The 19,393-nt window shown below is 36.4% G+C and overlaps 1 protein-coding gene across 1 annotated transcript in view; it reads right to left on the reverse strand.

Moving 5' to 3' along the window:
- LOC128236963 (sushi, von Willebrand factor type A, EGF and pentraxin domain-containing protein 1-like) overlaps positions 1 to 14,500 on the reverse strand; it is a gene marked incomplete at its 3' end in the record, with an annotated part of 27,845 nt that extends 13,345 nt beyond the window's left edge. Inside the window, exons 1-8 of the mRNA XM_052952105.1 lie at positions 14,370 to 14,500; positions 4,034 to 4,936; positions 3,558 to 3,731; positions 3,035 to 3,208; positions 2,512 to 2,685; positions 1,376 to 1,549; positions 846 to 1,019; positions 320 to 493 (exon numbers count right to left, since the gene is read on the reverse strand). Coding sequence (XP_052808065.1) covers positions 320 to 493; positions 846 to 1,019; positions 1,376 to 1,549; positions 2,512 to 2,685; positions 3,035 to 3,208; positions 3,558 to 3,731; positions 4,034 to 4,931 — 1,942 coding nt within the window. The remainder of the gene's footprint in view (positions 1 to 319; positions 494 to 845; positions 1,020 to 1,375; positions 1,550 to 2,511; positions 2,686 to 3,034; positions 3,209 to 3,557; positions 3,732 to 4,033; positions 4,937 to 14,369) is intronic.
- Positions 14,501 to 19,393: the final 4,893 nt, after the last annotated feature.

The following is a 19,393-nucleotide window of genomic DNA, read 5'->3' on the forward strand; positions in this document are numbered from 1 at the left end:
AAAATATTTTGAGACCATTGTTTCCACTTTCTTATTTTCTAACACGTCCAATAACAAAATAGTAAATGCACAATGGATTTAAATGCCAAAAACAATAAAGAATTTAACGCTTAAAAACTATTCGGCAAAGAGATTTTCACAAAATATTAAACAGGATGATATATTGTTTATTAGTGAAATAAAGGTAATTAATATAACTTCAAAAGTTACATATATCTAACCTATATTTTGGTTAAGAAGCACACGATTAAAGACATCAACTAAGGACTCAACGCCAGATACAAAATGTCAAACTACTCTAACCACCGATGAATACTACCTTTAGGCGAACACGATGCTTCTGACCATGATCCATTACTTAAACAGGTCATTTGATCTATACTGGCGTCAAATCCAGATTCACATGTGACGTTGGCAGCGGCACCATATGTCGTGTTGGATGTATCATTCAGATCAATTTGTCCATTCGAAATAGTTTCAACAGATCCACAATCTGTAAACGATAGTTCAGAAGAATGGGTGGGTGGGAATAATGTGATACAATAATTTCCTCTTCCATATTTTCTAATATTTCCAATAACATTATAGTAAATGCACAATGGATTTAAATGCCAAAAACAGTAAAGATTTTAACGCTTAAAGACTATTCAGCAAAAATATTTTAACAAAATAATAAACAGGGTGATGTATTGTTTATTAGTGAAATAAAGGAAATTAATGTATCTTCAAAAGTTACATATATTTAACCTATATTTTGGTTAAGAAACACACGATTAAAGGCATCATCTAATGACTCAATGCCAGATACAAAATGTTAAACTACTCTAACCACCGATGAATACTACCTTTAGGCGAACACGATGCTTCTGACCATGATCCATTACTTAAACAGGTCACTTGATCTATACTGGCGTCAAATCCAGATTCACATGTGAAGTTGGCAGCGGCACCATATGTCGTGTTGGATGGATCATTTAGATCAATTTGTCCATTCGAAATAGTTTCAACAGATCCACAATCTGTAAACGATAGTTCAGAAGAATATGGGGGGGGGGGAAATAATTTGAGACCATTGTTTCCACTTTCTCATTTGCTAACACGTCCAATAACAAAATAGTAAATGCACAATGGATTTAAATACCAAAAACAGTAAAAGATTTTAACGCTTAAAAACTATTCGGCAAAGATATTTTCACAAAATATTAAACAGGATGATATATTGTTTATTAGTGAAATAAAGGTAATTAATGTAACTTCAAAAGTGACATATATAGTTCCTATATTTTTGTTAAGAAGCACACGATTAAAGGCATCAACTAATGACTCAACGCCAGATACAAAATGACAAACTACTCTAACCACCGATGAATACTACCTTTAGGCGAACACGATGCTTTTGACCATGATCCATTACTTAAACAGGTCACTTGATCTATACTGGCGTCAAATCCAGATTCACATGTGACGTTGGCAGCGGCACCATATGTCGTGTTGGATGGATCATTCAGATCAATTTGTCCATTCGAAATAGTTTCTACAGATCTACAATCTGTAAACGATAGTTTAGAAGAATGTGGGGGTGGGGATAATGTGATACCATAATTTCCTCTTCCATATTTTCTAATACTTCCAATTACATAACATTAAATGCACAATGGATTTAAATGCCAAAAACAGTAAAGATTTTAACGCTTAAAGACTATTCAGCAAAGATATTTTCACAAAATAATAAACAGGGTGATATATTGTTTATTAGTGAAATAAAGGTAATTAATGTAACTTCTAAAATTGCAAATATTACACCTTTAGTTTGAATGATAAGCACACAATTAAAGACATCAACTAATAACTCAACGCCAGATACAAAATGTCGAACTAATATAACCAACGATGAATACTACCTTTAGGCAAACACGATGCTTCTGACCATGATCCATTACTTAAACAGGTAACTTGATCTATACTAGCGTCAAATCCAAATTCACATGTGACGTTAGCGGAGGCACCATACGTCATGTTGGATAGATCATTCAGATCAATGCGTCCGTTCGGTAATGATTCGACAGGTCCACAATCTGGTATTGATAGTTTGTGACAATGCCAAAGGGAATTCTTTAAATTAACACTCTTTTTTTAAAATCAGTACAAACACTCGTATATTTTGAATGATAAACCTTTAACTGCAACCTAATTAATGCATTTATGGAAAATATTGATTACTAATAACAAGATTGTAACCGTGTATTAAATAGCTACAAATGCACAAAGATGAAATGATTGTTAAGTGCTTAATATTTTACAGAAATCAACTATCGTCTCATAACGTACAAATACCGTGTATATTTGTAGCTTATTTTCATATTAAACACAGTATCCTTCAAAAGAACAACTGCTTTTACTATTTATTCATCCTTTTGATTAAATCGAAGAGCTGTACGATTCAATGCCTCATATCGTTATTCAACAAGAGAACCACAATGTCAAATGATCGTTAACGCAAATTAAGTCTACCTTTAGGTGTGCACGATGCTTCTGACCATGATCCATTACTTAAACAGATCACTTGATCTAAACTAGCGTCATATCCAGAGTTACATGTGACGTTCGCAGCGGCACCATATGTCGTGTTGGATTGATCATTAAGATCAGTTTGTCCATTCGGTATACTTTCAACAGGTCCACAATCTGCAAACGATAGTTCAGAAGAATTGGGGGGAAATATTTTGAGACCAATGTTTCCAATTTCTCATTTTCTAACACGTCCAATAACAAAATAGTAAATGCACAATGGATTTAAATGCCAAAAACAGTAAAGATTTTAACGCTTAAAAACTATTCGGCAAAGAGATTTTCACAAAATATTAAACAGGATGATATATTGTTTATTAGTGAAATAAAGGTAATTAATGTAACTTCAAAAGTTACATATATCTAACCTATATTTTTGTTAAGAAGCACACGATTAAAGGCATCAACTAATGACTCAACGCCAGATACAAAATGTCAAACTACTCTAACCACCGATGAATACTACCTTTAGGCGAACACAATGCTTCTGACCATGATCCATTACTTAAACAGGTCACTTGATCTATACTAGCGTCAAATCCAGATTCACATGTGACGTTGGCAGCGGCACCATATGTCGTGTTGGATGGATCATTCAGATCAATTTGTCCATTTGAAATAGTTTCAACAGATCCACAATCTGTAAACGATAGTTCAGAAGAATGTGGGGGGGATAATGTGATACCATAATTTCCTCTTCCATATTTTCTAATACTTCCAATTACATAACATTAAATGCACAATGGATTTAAATGCCTAAAACAGTAAAGATTTTAACGCTTAAAGACTATTCAGCAAAGATATTTTCACAAAATAATAAACAGGGTGATATATTGTTTATTAGTGAAATAAAGGGAATTAATGTAACTTCTAAAATTGCAAATATTACACCTTTAGTTTGATTGATAAGCACACAATTCAATACATCAACTAATAACTCAACGCCAGATACAAAATGTCGAACTAATATAACCAACGATGAATACTACCTTTAGGCAAACACGATGCTTCTGACCATGATCCATTACTTAAACAGGTAACTTGATCTATACTAGCGTCAAATCCAGATTCACATGTGACGTTAGCGGAGGCACCATACGTCATGTTGGATGGATCATTCAGATCAATTTGGCCGTTAGATATTGTATTTATAGGTCCACAATCTGCAAACGGTAGTTAATATTAATAAGGAAAATGGAAAATATTTTTTTCAGACCATTGTTTGATATTGATATTTTCCAAAACTTCCAAAAAGAAAATGCACAATCCATTTTACTGCCTTAAACAGAAAGGAGATTTTTAACGCTCAAACGATATTAAGCAAAGTTATTTTACAAAATATTAAACATGGTGATATAATATATCGTTACTAATGGGATGAAGGGAATTACTTCTGCAGTTGTATAAACTGAAGCTATACCTTATATTATATATGATATAACAGGAGAATGGAGGAAATATTTACTTTGCGACCATTGCGTTGTTGTGGAGTACGATGCTGGAAATGACGTTGATGCGTCAGATGTTTCCCCCATTGTTACTGTTGTTTCTATCGAGATGATTGTGTATGGCTCGGTGGAGGTTTCCAACGTTGTTGTCGTTGTTGGAAATAACGTTGATGTGTCAGATGTTACCCCCATTGTCACTGTTGTTTCTATCGGGATGGTTGTGTGTGGCGCGGTCGAGGTTTCCAACGTTGTTGTCGTTGTTGGAAATGACGTTGATGTGTCAGATGTTTCCCCTATTGTTACTGTTGTTTCTATCGGGATGGTTGTGTGTGGCTCGGTCGAAGTTTCCAACGTTGTTGTCGTTGTTGGAAATGACGTTGATGTGTCAGATGTTTCCCCCATTGTTACTGTTGTTTCTATCGGGATGGTTGTGTGTGGCGCGGTCGAGGTTTCCAACGTTGTTGTCGTTGTTGGAAATGACGTTGATGTGTCAGATGCTACCCCCAGTGTTACTGTTGTTTCTATCGGGATGGTTGTGTGTGGCGCGGTCGAGGTTTCCAACGTTGGTGCCGATGTGGTTGGCACATTTGTTAAAGATTCAGTTGTTTCTAATAATGTTGTCGTCGTTGGAACCATTGTTGTTGGCGCTGGTGCATTTGTTCTTAGCTCCGTTGACAATGATTCCGTTGTTATCAATGTTGATGATGTCGTTGTAAAATTATATTGTGTCGTTGTGTTTGGCAGTCTTGACGTTTGTGCTACAGTAACATGCTCAGTTGTTGATGACGGAACTGAACTTGATGGATAGGATGTAGTTTCTGAAAATCCTGTATTTGATGTTGTCGTTGCCGAATAAATTAACTGGATACCCGAATGATAAAATATCAACAAACATATATTTCCAATGGAAGTCATCTTTCCTGAAACAGATTTTAGTTTTAAACAAAGAAACTATTTAGTCCAAAACGAATATCATTCTCTCTCAATGTTTAAGCTCTCGAATAATCAAGTGCCTGAATGTACTAAACGCCGAAATAGCAATATAACATACAAAATTACATCCTTGTAAGATTCTTGAGGCATTTATAAATTTTAAATGCAAATACAGATGTTTGTTTAAAGAATTTTAAGAGATTGTTAATAAAAAAGAAGATTTATACGTTCAAATAGGAAATCCAGTGTTGATGGTTATATACGTTATCTTTAGTTGTCGAAACTTGAATTCTTCAGGTATAGTTTCTGGTATAGTAGCATTGAATCTACAGGGAGTAGCACAGTAGTCCAATATTTCAAAAACAAATCTAGTGTAAGGTTATTTTTACTAGCACATCAAAAGCACTGAAAATATTCGTTAGATCGCTAATTGGTTTCAGCGACAAAGAATAATAATACTTTACGACGTATTCAGCGCGGATGCACTCAGATATGCTACGAATTATTTCGCTTCTATTGCGGTAAAGTACTAGGAATTCTCCACGTTTATACTCATGTCACACTGTCAGTGTCTTCATACATTCAGCGATATACGGCGAGACGAAACTCGAATGAAAACGCTATATTTGAACGATAGATAGTAAAGTATTTTATGGCATCTCACGAAAACTTTTGACATCCGTATGGAAGTGTTTTGTTACTAATTCGATATTATTCCGGCCATTCACGAGAGTTGAGATGTACAATATAGCTCGAGTAAATGTGTGCTTGATAAGAGTTTATATCATTTAAGGTACGAGTCCGTAAGAGAGGGTACAAGAGGATGCGACTTTATGCGAGAGTACCAGAAGATGCGACGTTATGCGAGGGTACCAGAATATGCGATGTTATGCGAGGGTACCAGAAGATGCGACGTTATGAGAGGGTACCAGAAGATGCGACGTTATGAGAGTGTACCAGAAGATGCGACGTTATGAGAGGGTACCAGAAGATGCGATGTTATGAGAGGGTACCAGAAGATGCGACGTTATGAGAGGGTACCAGAAGATGCGATGTTATGAGAGGGTACCAGAAGTTGCAACGTTATGAGAGGGTACCAGAAGATGCGATGTTATGAGAGGGTACCAGAAGATGCGACTTTATGAGAGGGTACCAGAAGATGCGACGTTATGAGAGGGTACCAGAAGATGCGACGTTATGAGAGGGTACCTGAAGATGCGACGTTATGAGAGGGTACCTGAAGATGCGATGTTATGAGAGGGTACCTGAAGATGAGATGTTATGAGAGGGAACCTGAAGATGAGAAGTTATGAGAGGGTACCTGAAGATGAGATGTTATGAGAGTGTACCTGAAGATGCGATGTTATGAGAGGGTACCTGAAGATGAGACGTTATGAGAGGGTACCTGAAGATGCGACGTTATGAGAGTGTACCTGAAGATGAGATGTTATGAGAGGGTACCTGAAGATGAGAAGTTATAAGAGGAACCAGAAGAAGCGATGTTATGAGAGGGTACAAGAAGTTGAGACGTTATGAGAGAGTACCAAAAGATGCGATGTTTTGCGAGGGTACCAGAAGTTGCAACGTTATGAGAAGATACCACAAAATGCGATGTTATGAGAGGGTACCAGAAAATGCGATGTTATAAGAGAGTACCAGAAGATGCATTGTTATCAGAGGGTTCCAGATGATGCGATGTTATGAGGGAGTACTAGAAGGTGCGATGTTATGAGAGGGTACCAGATGTTGCAACGTTATGAGAGTGTACCACAAAATGCGATGTTATGAGAGGGTACCAGAGGATGCGACGTTATGAGAGGGTACCAGAAGATGCGATGTTATCAGAGGGTTCAAGAAGATGCGATGTTATGAGAGTGTACCAGAAGATGCGACGTTATGAGAGTGTACCAGAAGATGCGATGTTATGAAAGGGTACCAGAAGGTGAGACGTTAAGAGAGAGTACCAGAAGATGCGATGTTATGAGAGTGTACCAGAAGTTGCAACGTTATTAGAGGGTACCAGAGGATGCGACGTTATGAGAGGGTACCAGAGGATGCGACGTTATGCGAGGGTACCAGAAGATGCGAGGCTATGAGAGGTTACCAGAAGTTGCGACGTTATGAGAATGTACCAGAGGATGCGACGTTATGAGAGGGTACCAGAAGATGCGACGTTATGAGAGGGTATCAGAATTTGCGACGTTATGAGTGTATACCTGAAGATGCGACGTTATGAGAAGGTACCAGAAGATGCGACGTTATGCGAGGGTACCAGAAGATGCGACGTTATGAGAGGGTACCAGAAGATGCGATCTAATGAGAGGGTACCAGATAATGCGATGTTATGAGAGGGTTTCAGAAGATGCGATGTTATGAGAGGGTACCAGAAGATGCGATGTTAAGCGAGGGTTCCAGAAGATGCGACATTATGAGAGGGTACCAGAAGATGCGATGTTATGCAAGGGTACCAGAAGTTGCAACGTTATGAGAGGGTACCAGAAGATGCGACGTTATGAGAGGGTACCAGAAGATGAGATATTATGAGAGTGTACACAAAGATGTGATGTTATGAGAGGGTACCAGAAGATGCGACGTTATGCGAGGGTACCAGAAGATGCAACGTTATGAGAGGGTACTAGAAGTTGCGACGTTATGAGAATGTACCAGAGGATGCGACGTTATGAGAGGGTACCAGAAGATGCGACGTTATGCGAAGGTTCGAGGAGATGCGATGTTATGAGAGGGTACTAGAAGTTGCGACGTTATGAGAATGTACCAGAGGATGCGATGTTATGAGAGGGTAACAGAAGATGCGATGTTATGAGGGGGTACCAGATAATGCGATGTTATGAGAGGGTTTCAGAAGATGCGATGTTATGAGGGGGTACCAGATAATGCGATGTTATGAGAGGGTTTCAGAAGATGCGATGTTATGAGAGGGTACCAGAAGATGCGATGTTATGAGAGGGTTCCAGAGGATGCGATGTTATGAGACGTTACCAGAAGATGAGACGTTATAAGAGGGTACCAGAAGATGCGACGTTATAAGAGGGTACCAGAAGATGCGATGTTATGAGAGGGTACCAGAAGATGCGATTTTATGAGAGGGTACCAGAAGTTGCAACATTAAGAAAGGGTAGCGGATGATGCATTGTTATGGGAGGGTACCAAAAGATGCGACGTTATGCGAGGGTACCAGAAGATGCGATGTTATGAGAGGGTACCAGAAGATGCGACGTTATGAGAGGGTACCAGAAGATGCGATGTTATGAGAGGGTTCCAGAAGTTGCAACGTTATGAGAGGGTACCAGACGATGCGACGTTATGAGAGGGTACCAGAAGATGCGACGTTATGAGAGGGTACCAGAAGATGCGACGTTATGCGAGGGTACCAGAAGATGCGACGTTATGAGAGGGTACCAGAAGATGCGACGTTATGCGAGGGTACCAGAAGATGCGATGTTATGAGAGGGTACCAGAAGATGCGATGTTAAGCGAGGGTTCCAGAAGATGAGACGTTATGAGAGGGTACCAGTAGATGTGATATAATGCTACGGTACTAGAAGAAACGACGTTATGCGTGGGTACCTGAAGATGCGACGTTATGAGAGGGTACTAGAAGTTGCGACGTTTTGAAAATGTACCAGAGGATGCGACGTTTTGAGAGGGTACCAGAAGATGCGACGTTATGAGAGGGTACCAGAAGATGCGACGTTATGCGAGGGTTCCAGAAGATGTGATGTTATGAGAGGGTAACAGAAGATGCGATGTTATGAGGGGGTACCAGATAATGCGATGTTATGAGAGGGTTTCAGAAGATGCGATGTTATGAGAGGGTACCAGAAGATGCGATGTTATGAGAGAGTACAAGAAGATGCGATGTTATGAGAGGGTACCACAAAATGCGATGTTATAAGAGGGTACCAGAAGATGCGACGTTATGGGAGGGTATCACAAAATGCGATGTTATAAGAGGGTACCAGAAGATGCGACGTTATGAGAGGGTATCACAAAATGCGATGTTATAAGAGGGTACCAGAAGATGCGACGTTATGAGAGTGTACCTGAAGATGAGACGTTATGAGAGGGTACCTGAAAATGAGACGTTATGAGAGGGTACCAGAAGATGTGACGTTATGAGAGGGTACCAGAAGATGAGACGTTATGAGAGGGTACCAGAAGATGCGACGTTATGAGAGGGTACCAGAAGATGAGACGTTATGAGAGGGTACCAGAAGATGCGATGTTATGAGAGGGTACCAGATGTTGCAACGTTATCAAAAGGTTACCAGAAGATGGGACGTTATGAGAGGGTACCAGAAGATGCGACGTTATGCGAGGGTACCAGAGAATGCAATGTTATGCGAGGGAACCAGAAGATGCGATGTTATGAGAGGGTTCCAGAAAATGAGACGTCATGAGAGAGTACCAGAAGATGCGATGTTATGCGAGGGTACCAGAAGATGCGATGTTATGAGAGGGTACCTTAAGATTAGACGTTATGAGAGTGTACCTGAAGATGAGATGTTATGAGAGGGTACCAGAAGATGAGAACGTTATGCGAGGGTACCAGAAGATGCGACCTTATGTGAGGGTACCAGAAGATGCTACGTTATGAGAGGGTACCAGAAGATTCGACGTTATGCGATTTTTATAAGCACTTTTATACTACCATTTTATACTACAACGTCGTCAACTTTGACATGACAATTTTCTATAAATGAACTCACTGCAACCCATAGTGAAAAAAAAAATGAAATCAACGACGACTGTACACAATCAACAGGAAACTGTTTTAAGAATAATAAAGATTTTCCACAACCTTTGAAAAGGCAACGTTTCGCATTTCATTTCCCTTTCCCACTAATGTTACATAGCGAACCATCGGCAAAAGCATATTCAAGTGTATCGCGGTAATACAGAGCTGTGTTAAAACATATACATCGATGCTAAGTCGTAGTTTATTATGAATCATTGCTACTTTTCATAATATGTGTTGTAATACATCACACCTTAACCGTAAAAAAGCGTAACACATCACATTAAGCCGTGCTACATTCGTATCAAAACATATTAAAAACGTTTATATCATTCTTGATATTTTGATGCATATGTAGTCTGTCTTTGTTTATTCGCGACGCTGTGTGTATCTGGGTGAGTATTTGTTAGGCTTCAATAGTGTGCCTCTAAACAGGGACTTTGTAAGAATGTTTGCTACAGGCTTGCCTTTATGTATTCCATTGCTATATTCGTAAAGCATGGCTGTCGTTGCCTCAATAGTTCACGATAAATCGTTGCAATAATATTCTTGTTAAATCGAAAATACATTGTCTCGATGGTATTTGTGGACGATTATTCTACGACGGTACTACGAATATCAACGAATTAGTATGACTATAAAGCGGAATCATCATACAAATGCATTAGGATAGGTAACGATATAGTTTACTCTGTGTACGGTCTAGAACGGCAGTAATTCAAAAGCGTTAGGATTATACCACATTACTCATAAGAGATAAAAGACGATTGTTTACGATCAGCTGAATATAGAGTACAGTCGAACCTCGCTGTGTCGACGTCGGATAAGTCGACTTTCCGGTTATGTCGACTTTTTTCCGTTCCCGAATTTATTCCTTCTTATTCTATATAAAATAAATCTGTTTGTGTCGATTTTTTTATCTCGACTTTTTCGCTATGTCGACCTCGTTTTTCAGTCCCAGTGATCGAATTTCACACATTTCCTGTGTTCTTTATGTCGAACTGTAGATCGAGACGTAGGTGTGAAAATATTCATGACGGTTTGCGGCATGTCGCAAAATTCCGTGCGTGTCAATATAACAAACTGTCATAATTGGGGGATACATAAATGTAAGTGGCAAGTGCGAATAATTAAAGTTGTTTGTTTATGTATTTAATTAAAGAGACATTTATTGCTCAAGCTCTTTGGTTTTGTATAAAACATGTCCACTGCTCTGGTCGACCAATTCAGAGAAGGACCAGGTATTAAATCTTAAAATGTACAAATGTATGCAATTGTGGTTTTATATGTGTTTTGTGTGATCCATAAACGTAAAAGAAATAAATTTGACACAAATAATTATTCTTTTGTTTCACTTTATTTTTCAATAATAAGTTTGCTGTTTTCACGACGAAAATATTTAACAAGACCGTTCAATTGTGGATGTAAACATCGTACAATCCAACTCAAACGTGTTGTTGGGATTAGTACTATTTTTTGTAATTCGGATGAGTAATAAAATGAGGATTTATCACGATGAGCCCAGGACAGGCCAAGATATGTCCGTCTCTGGTTTGGTATATATGTCTGTCTCTGGTTTGGTGTATATGTCTGTCTCTGGTATGGTATATATGTCTGTCTCTGGTTTGGTGTATATGTCTGTCTCTGGTTTGGTGTATATGTCTGTCTCTGGTTTGGTGTATATGTCTGTATCTGGTTTGGTGTATATGTCCGTCTCTGGTTTTGGTGTATATGTCTGTCTCTGGTTTGGTGTATATGTCTGTCTCTGGTTTGGTGTATATGTCTGTCTCTGGTTTGGTGTATATGTCTGTCTCTGGTTTGGTGTATATGTCTGTCTCTGGTTTGGTGTATATGTCTGTCTCTGGTTTGGTGTATATGTCTGTCTCTGGTTTGGTGTATATGTCTGTCTCTGGTTTGGTGTATATGTCTGTCTCTGGTTTGGTGTATATGTCTGTCTCTGGTTTGGTGTATATGTCTGTCTCTGGTTTGGTGTATATGTCTGTCTCTGGTTTGGTGTATATGTCTGTCTCTGGTTTGGTGTATATGTCTATCTCTGGTTTTGGTATTATGTCTGTTTCTGGTTTGGTGTATATGTTTGTCTATGATTTGGTGTATATGTCTGTCTCTGGTTTGGTGTATATGTCGGTCTCTGGTTTGGTGTATGTAAGGCCTTGGTCCTTGTGTCTTAAAATGGTAAATCGCTAAATTTTAAATTCAGACTGATCCTTTATTGTCTTGTGCACTGTTAAAGGTACTATCGGGATAGGACTTTGCGTTACGTACGTTAGGTCTGTAAATGTATAAATTTTAATCAGTATATACTTTGTTATAACGTGTTTTAATATATATTAATTACTAGAAATGCATTTAATAATAATCATGACACAAGTGCTGTAATCAAAACCCTTTCCCGTTCACGACAAACATATAATATGATGTATTTAATGCACCTATCAATGCTTCCTCAGACCGGAGAGGAAGGTTTGGCGACTGTGATACGTGTCTAATGCTTCTTCACGGTCAGAAAGGTTTGTACAATCCCATGGTCAGGGATGTTTTGGGCATTAGAAACCTAGGTGTAAAACGCGCCTAGGTCTACTTCGCAGATAATGGTCTTATCGAGTCGGTCAACATCCCGACTCTTGTTAATATTGATGTAAGCAATCTCAATTATGCCGGCCACCCCACAGCCAACCCGACTGCAACCCCTGGGTATGACATAACATTGATCTGTGCATTAACAATCAAAGGTAAAATGCATACTATGTCATATTATAACATGTTATACGAAACTATATATCGGTTTATTCAGTAACCTGAATGCACTGGTCCAATGCCATTATTCATTAACTATCAGGCAGAAAAATGAATCGTAAATGTAAACAATTTAAAATATATATTGAAGAACTAGAACTAAAACTTCCTCCCTGTAGTTCACGCGGTCTTAGTCGGATATGCAGCGAATTGATGTATATAAAATTATAAATTATGAAATACATCTATGTCCTTTTGATATTTCACGTACACATTTTTTTCTTTCCTGTGCTGATTGCAGGACAATCCCAACATTGTGAAAACAGTGCCTACAATACGTTTTACAAATATTTTAAATCTATGTCATTAGGGTATTATCAATAAATGTAATTTCTGCAGATTTAGACGATGAACAAAAATAAAAGGTTTACCAGAGTCAATGTATTATCCACCATATACCACTATTTATTATTATTATATATTATTATATTTATTTATTTAGAGTGACTGTCAGCGACAAACTCAGTTTTCTCAATAAAGTTTATATTTTCAAAAATGAATCGATAATATCTTAAACGCTTATGCTGTCCTGTTCAAGGTTGTGACACAAAAGCTGTAAACGGACTGACAAAGGGAGAAGCGAACTCGATATTAACTCTTTATTCTTGAGGTAAAAGATCCTTGTGACCTGAAATTGTGACCATCACAATGTCATAGTATTACTGGTCGTGATTAATAACTGCCTTCATCTCAAATGATTGTCGCATGCGAATTGTAATGATTTGATGTTAAGGAGATGCAAGTTACAGTCATGCCATCGAATAAATCCTGTATCTGTTTTATTTTAGTACCAACAGGTTAATGTAACTGTAATTTAAATACATTTTCAAAACGTTGTGTAGGAATAATTTACAGTCAATGAACGGCCAGCTTGTTGTCAGATTCAGTGAAATATTATTAACCTCTGAGATCGCTGTCTCTCCAATGTTGAAGCTAATAAAATTGATTGTGATCGTGCACGTTTTCAGTTTTCCGTCTGTTCTCTCGTTAAACAATAATTCATTCTCAGTCAGCAATACCCCACAGCCCATTATAACCACCCGATATTAATCAAACATTATACGAACCAATGCAACGCACGTTATACGATTTTACTGATAACATCAAAATATAAAAATGTAAAGTGACTCCTCTGCACAATTTTACAGCCCACTTCATACTTATTTAAATTATAACGACAGAGAACTTCAGAGATAAACTTCAGCTTGAAGTACAATGAGTGTAAAGTCGTATATTTTGGGAACGTTCACAGTACAGAAGTGGGTTTGTAAGGGCAAACACAAAATATATTTCGCAGATAAGGGTCTCACAGAGTCAGTCAACATCCAGACCGTTGTGAATATTGATGTTAGCAGACTCCAATATACCGGCCATCCCCATGGCCACCCCCACTCCCACACCTGGGTATGACAAAACATTGATTTGTGCATTGACAATAAAATGTGAAATGCATACTTAGCCATGTTATAAGATGTAATACGAAAATATATATATCGGTTTCTTCAGTATCTGAATGCACTGGTCCAATGTCATTATTCAACTACGAGGCAGAAAAATGAATCGTAAATGTAAACAATTTACAATATATATTGAAAAACTCGAACTTAAACTTCCTCCCTGTATTTCACGTGGTCTAAGTCGGGTATACAGCGAATTGATATATATTTATATTTCATAGGTACTTTCACATTTTTGTCTTTCCTGTACTGATTGCAGGACAATCCCAACATTGTGAAAACTGTGCCTATAATACGTTTCACAATTATTATATATCTATATCATATCAGGAATTATCACAAAACGTAATTTCTGCAAATTTAGGCCATAAACAAAAATAAAAGGTTTACCAGAGTAAATGTTTTATCCACCATATACCACTATTTTATTTAGAATGACTGTTAGCTATCAACTTAATTGACTCCAAAGAGTTTATATTCTCAAAAACGAATCGATAATATTTTCCATGCTTATACTGTCCTGTTCAATGCTGAGACAAATGGCTGTATAAGGAGTGACAAAGGGGGAAGCGAATTCGATATTCACTGATTATTGAGGCAAAACATCCGTGTAACCTGAAACTGTGAGGATCATAATGGCATAGTATTACTGGTAGTGATTAATGAATGCATTCATTTCAAATGATTGTCGCATGCGTATTTTAATGTTAAGGAGATGCAAGTTACAGTCATGATATCGAATAAATACTATTCTTTTTTTGAAACCGGTATGTGTTTTATTTAGTATCAGCAGGTTAATGTCACTGTTGTAATTAAAATACATTTTCATAGCGTTGTGTAGGAATAATTTACAGCCATTCATTCAGTGAAATATTATTAACCTCCGAGATAGTCATTCTCTCCAATGCGGATGCTTATAAAATTGAATGTGAACTTGCATATATTTAGTTTTAATGAGAAAACAAAACAATTTGTTATAATTGGACATTCCGTCTGTACTTTTGTTGAACAAATATTCATTCTCAGTAAACACATCCCAGAACCCATGTCAACCACCCGTTATTAAATATGTTTTGTAAGGTCTACTTAATCTAAAATAAATGATAAAAACCAACGAAGGAATGCAACGCACGTTATTGCCTTTTACGATTTATACTGATAACATACACATTATAAAAATGTAAAGTGACTCCCCAATATAATTTTACAGTCCACTTCATACGTATTTTAATTATAGCGACAGAGAACTGCAGAGATAAAATTTAGCTTGAAGTACAATTGGTGTAAAGTCATATATTTTGGGAACGTTCACAGTGCAGAAGTGTGTTTGTAGGGCCAAACACAAAATCTTTACAATGTCAAGTTTGATGCATGTTGACGGGTCAATATTAAGCAAGCACATCATCTTACGCAAAACTAAACAAAAAAATGAATTTTCCCAACGTTTAATATATTTTAACCTTCCCCACCCACTTTGTATTGTGGGTTCCCTTAAAAAGATCTCGAAATGCTATTATCGAGTATAGCAAACAGCAGCAGTCTGTCTAACCAATCACTCAATAGCCGTCCCCGTTTCCGTGTCCGCTTTGCCAGGAAAGGACGTGAAAACAGTTCACAAGAAAGATAAAAAGTTTACAAAACATTTTGTTCCGCAAGCACACATTCAGATTATTAAAACGCTGATTTCCTATTCCAGTCTGTTCACCTTGTTAGTAAAAAAGTTCCTACATACGCCTATTTCCTATTCCAGTCTATTGGCCTTGTTAGTTAAGTAGTTCCTACATACGCTTACTTCCCATTCCAGTTTGTTCATCTTGTTAGCAAAGTAGTTCCTACATACGCTAATTACCCATTCCAATCTGTTCGCATTGTCAGTAATGTAGTTCCTACATACGCTCATTTCCCATTCCAGTCTGGTAACCTTGTTAATAAAGTAGTTCCTACATACACTTATTTCCAATTCCAGTCTGACTGTCCAGTAGGTAGTGAAGGGGGCTTTCGATTATTCTTGATACGCAACTTTCGGGCAAATAATCTTGGTTTTATCTTATAAGCCAAATAGAATCTGTCTAGCATGTCGTTATATCAATTTGGGTAGAATCTCTATGCCTGATGCTCGAATGACTGTCCAGGGTGTATGCAGAGTGTGTGGCAAGCGGAGGGTTGAAAGATACAGCAGGACGCTGAATATGACCAAATGCTTCTCCGCTAACCGGCGAGTGAAGTTGTAGACCATCGTCTTTCATTGAAATTGTTTGTGCAATATGAATTCGTGATCTTCATGACAACCATAAAACACATAAGCATGAAATTAGAAAGGATTTTTTTTATCCTTTTTCAATAATGAAATTATTCAATGTCGAGCTGTGTTATACATTAAGGCGGTTATTAAACTCATCAATAAGGAATTTATCTTTCTGGTTGCCTGTAGAAAAATTAAGGTAACTACCATTTTTCCAAAGACATTATATTTTGCAGCTCTTCTGCCCAGACGAGGTTCCAAACAGCTTTTATTAGTTAATAAGTATGCTGTTAGTGTATATTTTTCATTTTTTTATTCTATTTCTTCATTTCATATCGATTCAAATATCCTAGCAAACAACCGAACCTATTTTAAACATATTAATACATTGTGGTGTATTGCAAATAACACAGATTCCCATTCACCTTTTTATTCAAAGCACAATGGAATGAGACAATTAAGAAGCCATGAAAAAAGTACAATATACTTGGTTGAGTCGTTAAGAAGAGCGTCAACATTATCCAGTGAGCCAGAAAGCGCAGTTATCTCTGCATCTCAAAGACCTATAGAAGCATCTGTCCCCTTTGTTGTGTTACAGCGGTCAAAGTTGTAAGTACGTCTGTGATATCTACCTTTCCAGTAATGAGCTCTTTGAGCTTTGTGCATTAATTTTGACCATAATTATTCGTTGACACATAAAAGATACAAGACACAACAATCCTTGTTTAAAGTCGGGTATATGATGAAAAGAAGCATAAACTAGATGAGCTATTTTCCGACATTCGTTATTATATTGATATATGACTCTTCAACGAGGGACTCATTGTTAATCCTCTGCATGTTTGTTTTAAAAGCTAACGCTCAACGTCTTAATCATTATTTATCTAATCAAAAGGTAGACATAGCGTTTTTGCAAGAGACTCACTTTACTGAGGATTAAATAAATCAAATATCAAATCACATAGACGGCTTGGTAATATTCAATTCAAATGGAAAGAGTTTTGTGCTGTTCTTCCATGTTTCTTGTTTGTGATTGTTTGTTTTTATGTTATATGTCTTTTGCGTTTACAGAGTGCCATTAAACCGGGTTTATGATTAAACTTTTTTCTACTGAGCTTGTGTCTGTAGTTTTTTGCATAAATATTAAGTCGGTGATGTTCTATTATTATTAAAAAGTATTTCCTGATTAATTGTTGCATTATCGATATTGTAAACGACTTAAATGGTATTTAATTTTAAATATCAATATTTTCGAACATTTCATTTTCGAACATGCATATTCCTGTATAAATAGTTTCAAAAATGGTTTCAAAAAAGAAATTCATTCTTTTTAAATCTTAATAACATGTCACAGAAACATGCTAGGGTATTAATATGATTGGAGGATATTTTAATGAATCAATATATAACATAGATAGAGTTTCTAAAAACAACAATAATGCATATTCGGGTAAAAGGTTATAAAACTAATCAAAGAAAAAATTAAAATGGCGTAAAAGCAACCCAGATACAAAACATTACACATGTAAAAAGAAAAACAGTAACGAAAAGAGTAGAATTGATTACTTGTAAATATATAAAATATGTGTTCCCTTTATTGTAAACACTGATGTTCGACGAACCTGTTTTAAATACACGGATCAAATGGTAATTTCTATAAAACTCCATAAACAAATAGAATGAAGTCAAGGCTTCAAGAAATTCAACAATGCTCATTTTGTTAGTGCAATGTATAATTCCTTGAAACTAATTTTATCATTTAATGATGACATAAATATACAACCAAAAATGGGAACTTATGAAAATTGAAATCGAAGAAAAATCAATTAAATTTGCAAAAAAAAATAATCAAAAGTTGTCCGAGATAAAAAAATAACAATATTGGAGAAAAAAAACAACTAACTAGTAGTCAATGGTATAAATAATGACGAAGAGAAGAAATTGCAGATGGATTTAGAGGAAGTGTATACAAACAAAGATAGAGGTGCTCAAATAAGATCCCGCATACAATTTCTTGAAGAAGGTGAGAAAAACAATAACTATTTTTTGTCCCTAGAAAAATCAAGACAAACGAGGAAACATTCACAAAATAAAACGTGAATTACCATTTATTTCCAGAAAATAGTGATATTCTTAATGAAGAAGTAAAGTTTAATAGAACATTATATAAATCGTATAAATAAGAGGAAAATGATATTATGAATTAAATTTTTAATAATCTTTTAGGAAATAATGTCAGTGATGTACAGTTTTTTATTAAAAGAAATCTGAATATACCAAGTAAGCGATAAGTCTATAGTACATTTTTACAATAATGATTACCTTTAACATATTATGTAAATAATCATGTGTTGTCAATGTTAAGCGATTTTCAAGTACTAGTACATAGAAATAATACGTTAACAGCAAACGAACTTCAACTCCGCTAATCATATGTAAACGTTTTACACTTCCTTCATGAAGAGTTTGTGACCTATCAAGCAACTGTGATGGAGACTGCAAATAATATAAATACGCGTGTGTCCAAATGTCCATGGAATCTTACATTTACGAGGGACGATAAATCAAAGGCTCCATACCATTAATTTCACAGGATAAGATGGACCAAGTCGCGTTTTCTGTTTTTAACGTCTAAAAATACAGAGACAATCGAAGCTTTTATAAACCTACCATGATCTTTAGATAAACAGAATATATAAAAGAACACACTGAAATCAAACATTTCATTTATATTGGTTTACAGAAAATTAACAAAGGCATAAACGACTTATAATTACACACTCGTTATTTCGACTTGCTATCTCGTTTAAAAGTCGTATTATCTCGTAATAGCGTAATAATTTTCTTAAAACGACATAGTACGTTTATTGACAGAATGACCTACTTTCTCGTTTTAACGACTTTTAACAAATTTGAACGACTTGGTATCAATGAGCTAGGTCTATCGGCAGATTACGCGAGGTTGAAATGCATAAAAAAGTAATTTCTTAACTTAAATCAATTTTCTAATATTTTTGTATTCAAATTGAAAGACAATTATAAGTGTTTTTACACAAAAAGTATGTATTTAAAATAAAATCAATGAAAACAAAGTATTTTAGATATTACGAAGTCAATATATCATTTGATAAGTGAGATTTCTTAGCTTAAGAAAATAACTCAAGTTAGGAAA

This window comes from Mya arenaria, chromosome 6 (genome assembly GCF_026914265.1).
Source record: "Mya arenaria isolate MELC-2E11 chromosome 6, ASM2691426v1".
Classification (NCBI taxonomy): Eukaryota; Metazoa; Mollusca; class Bivalvia; order Myida; family Myidae; genus Mya; species Mya arenaria.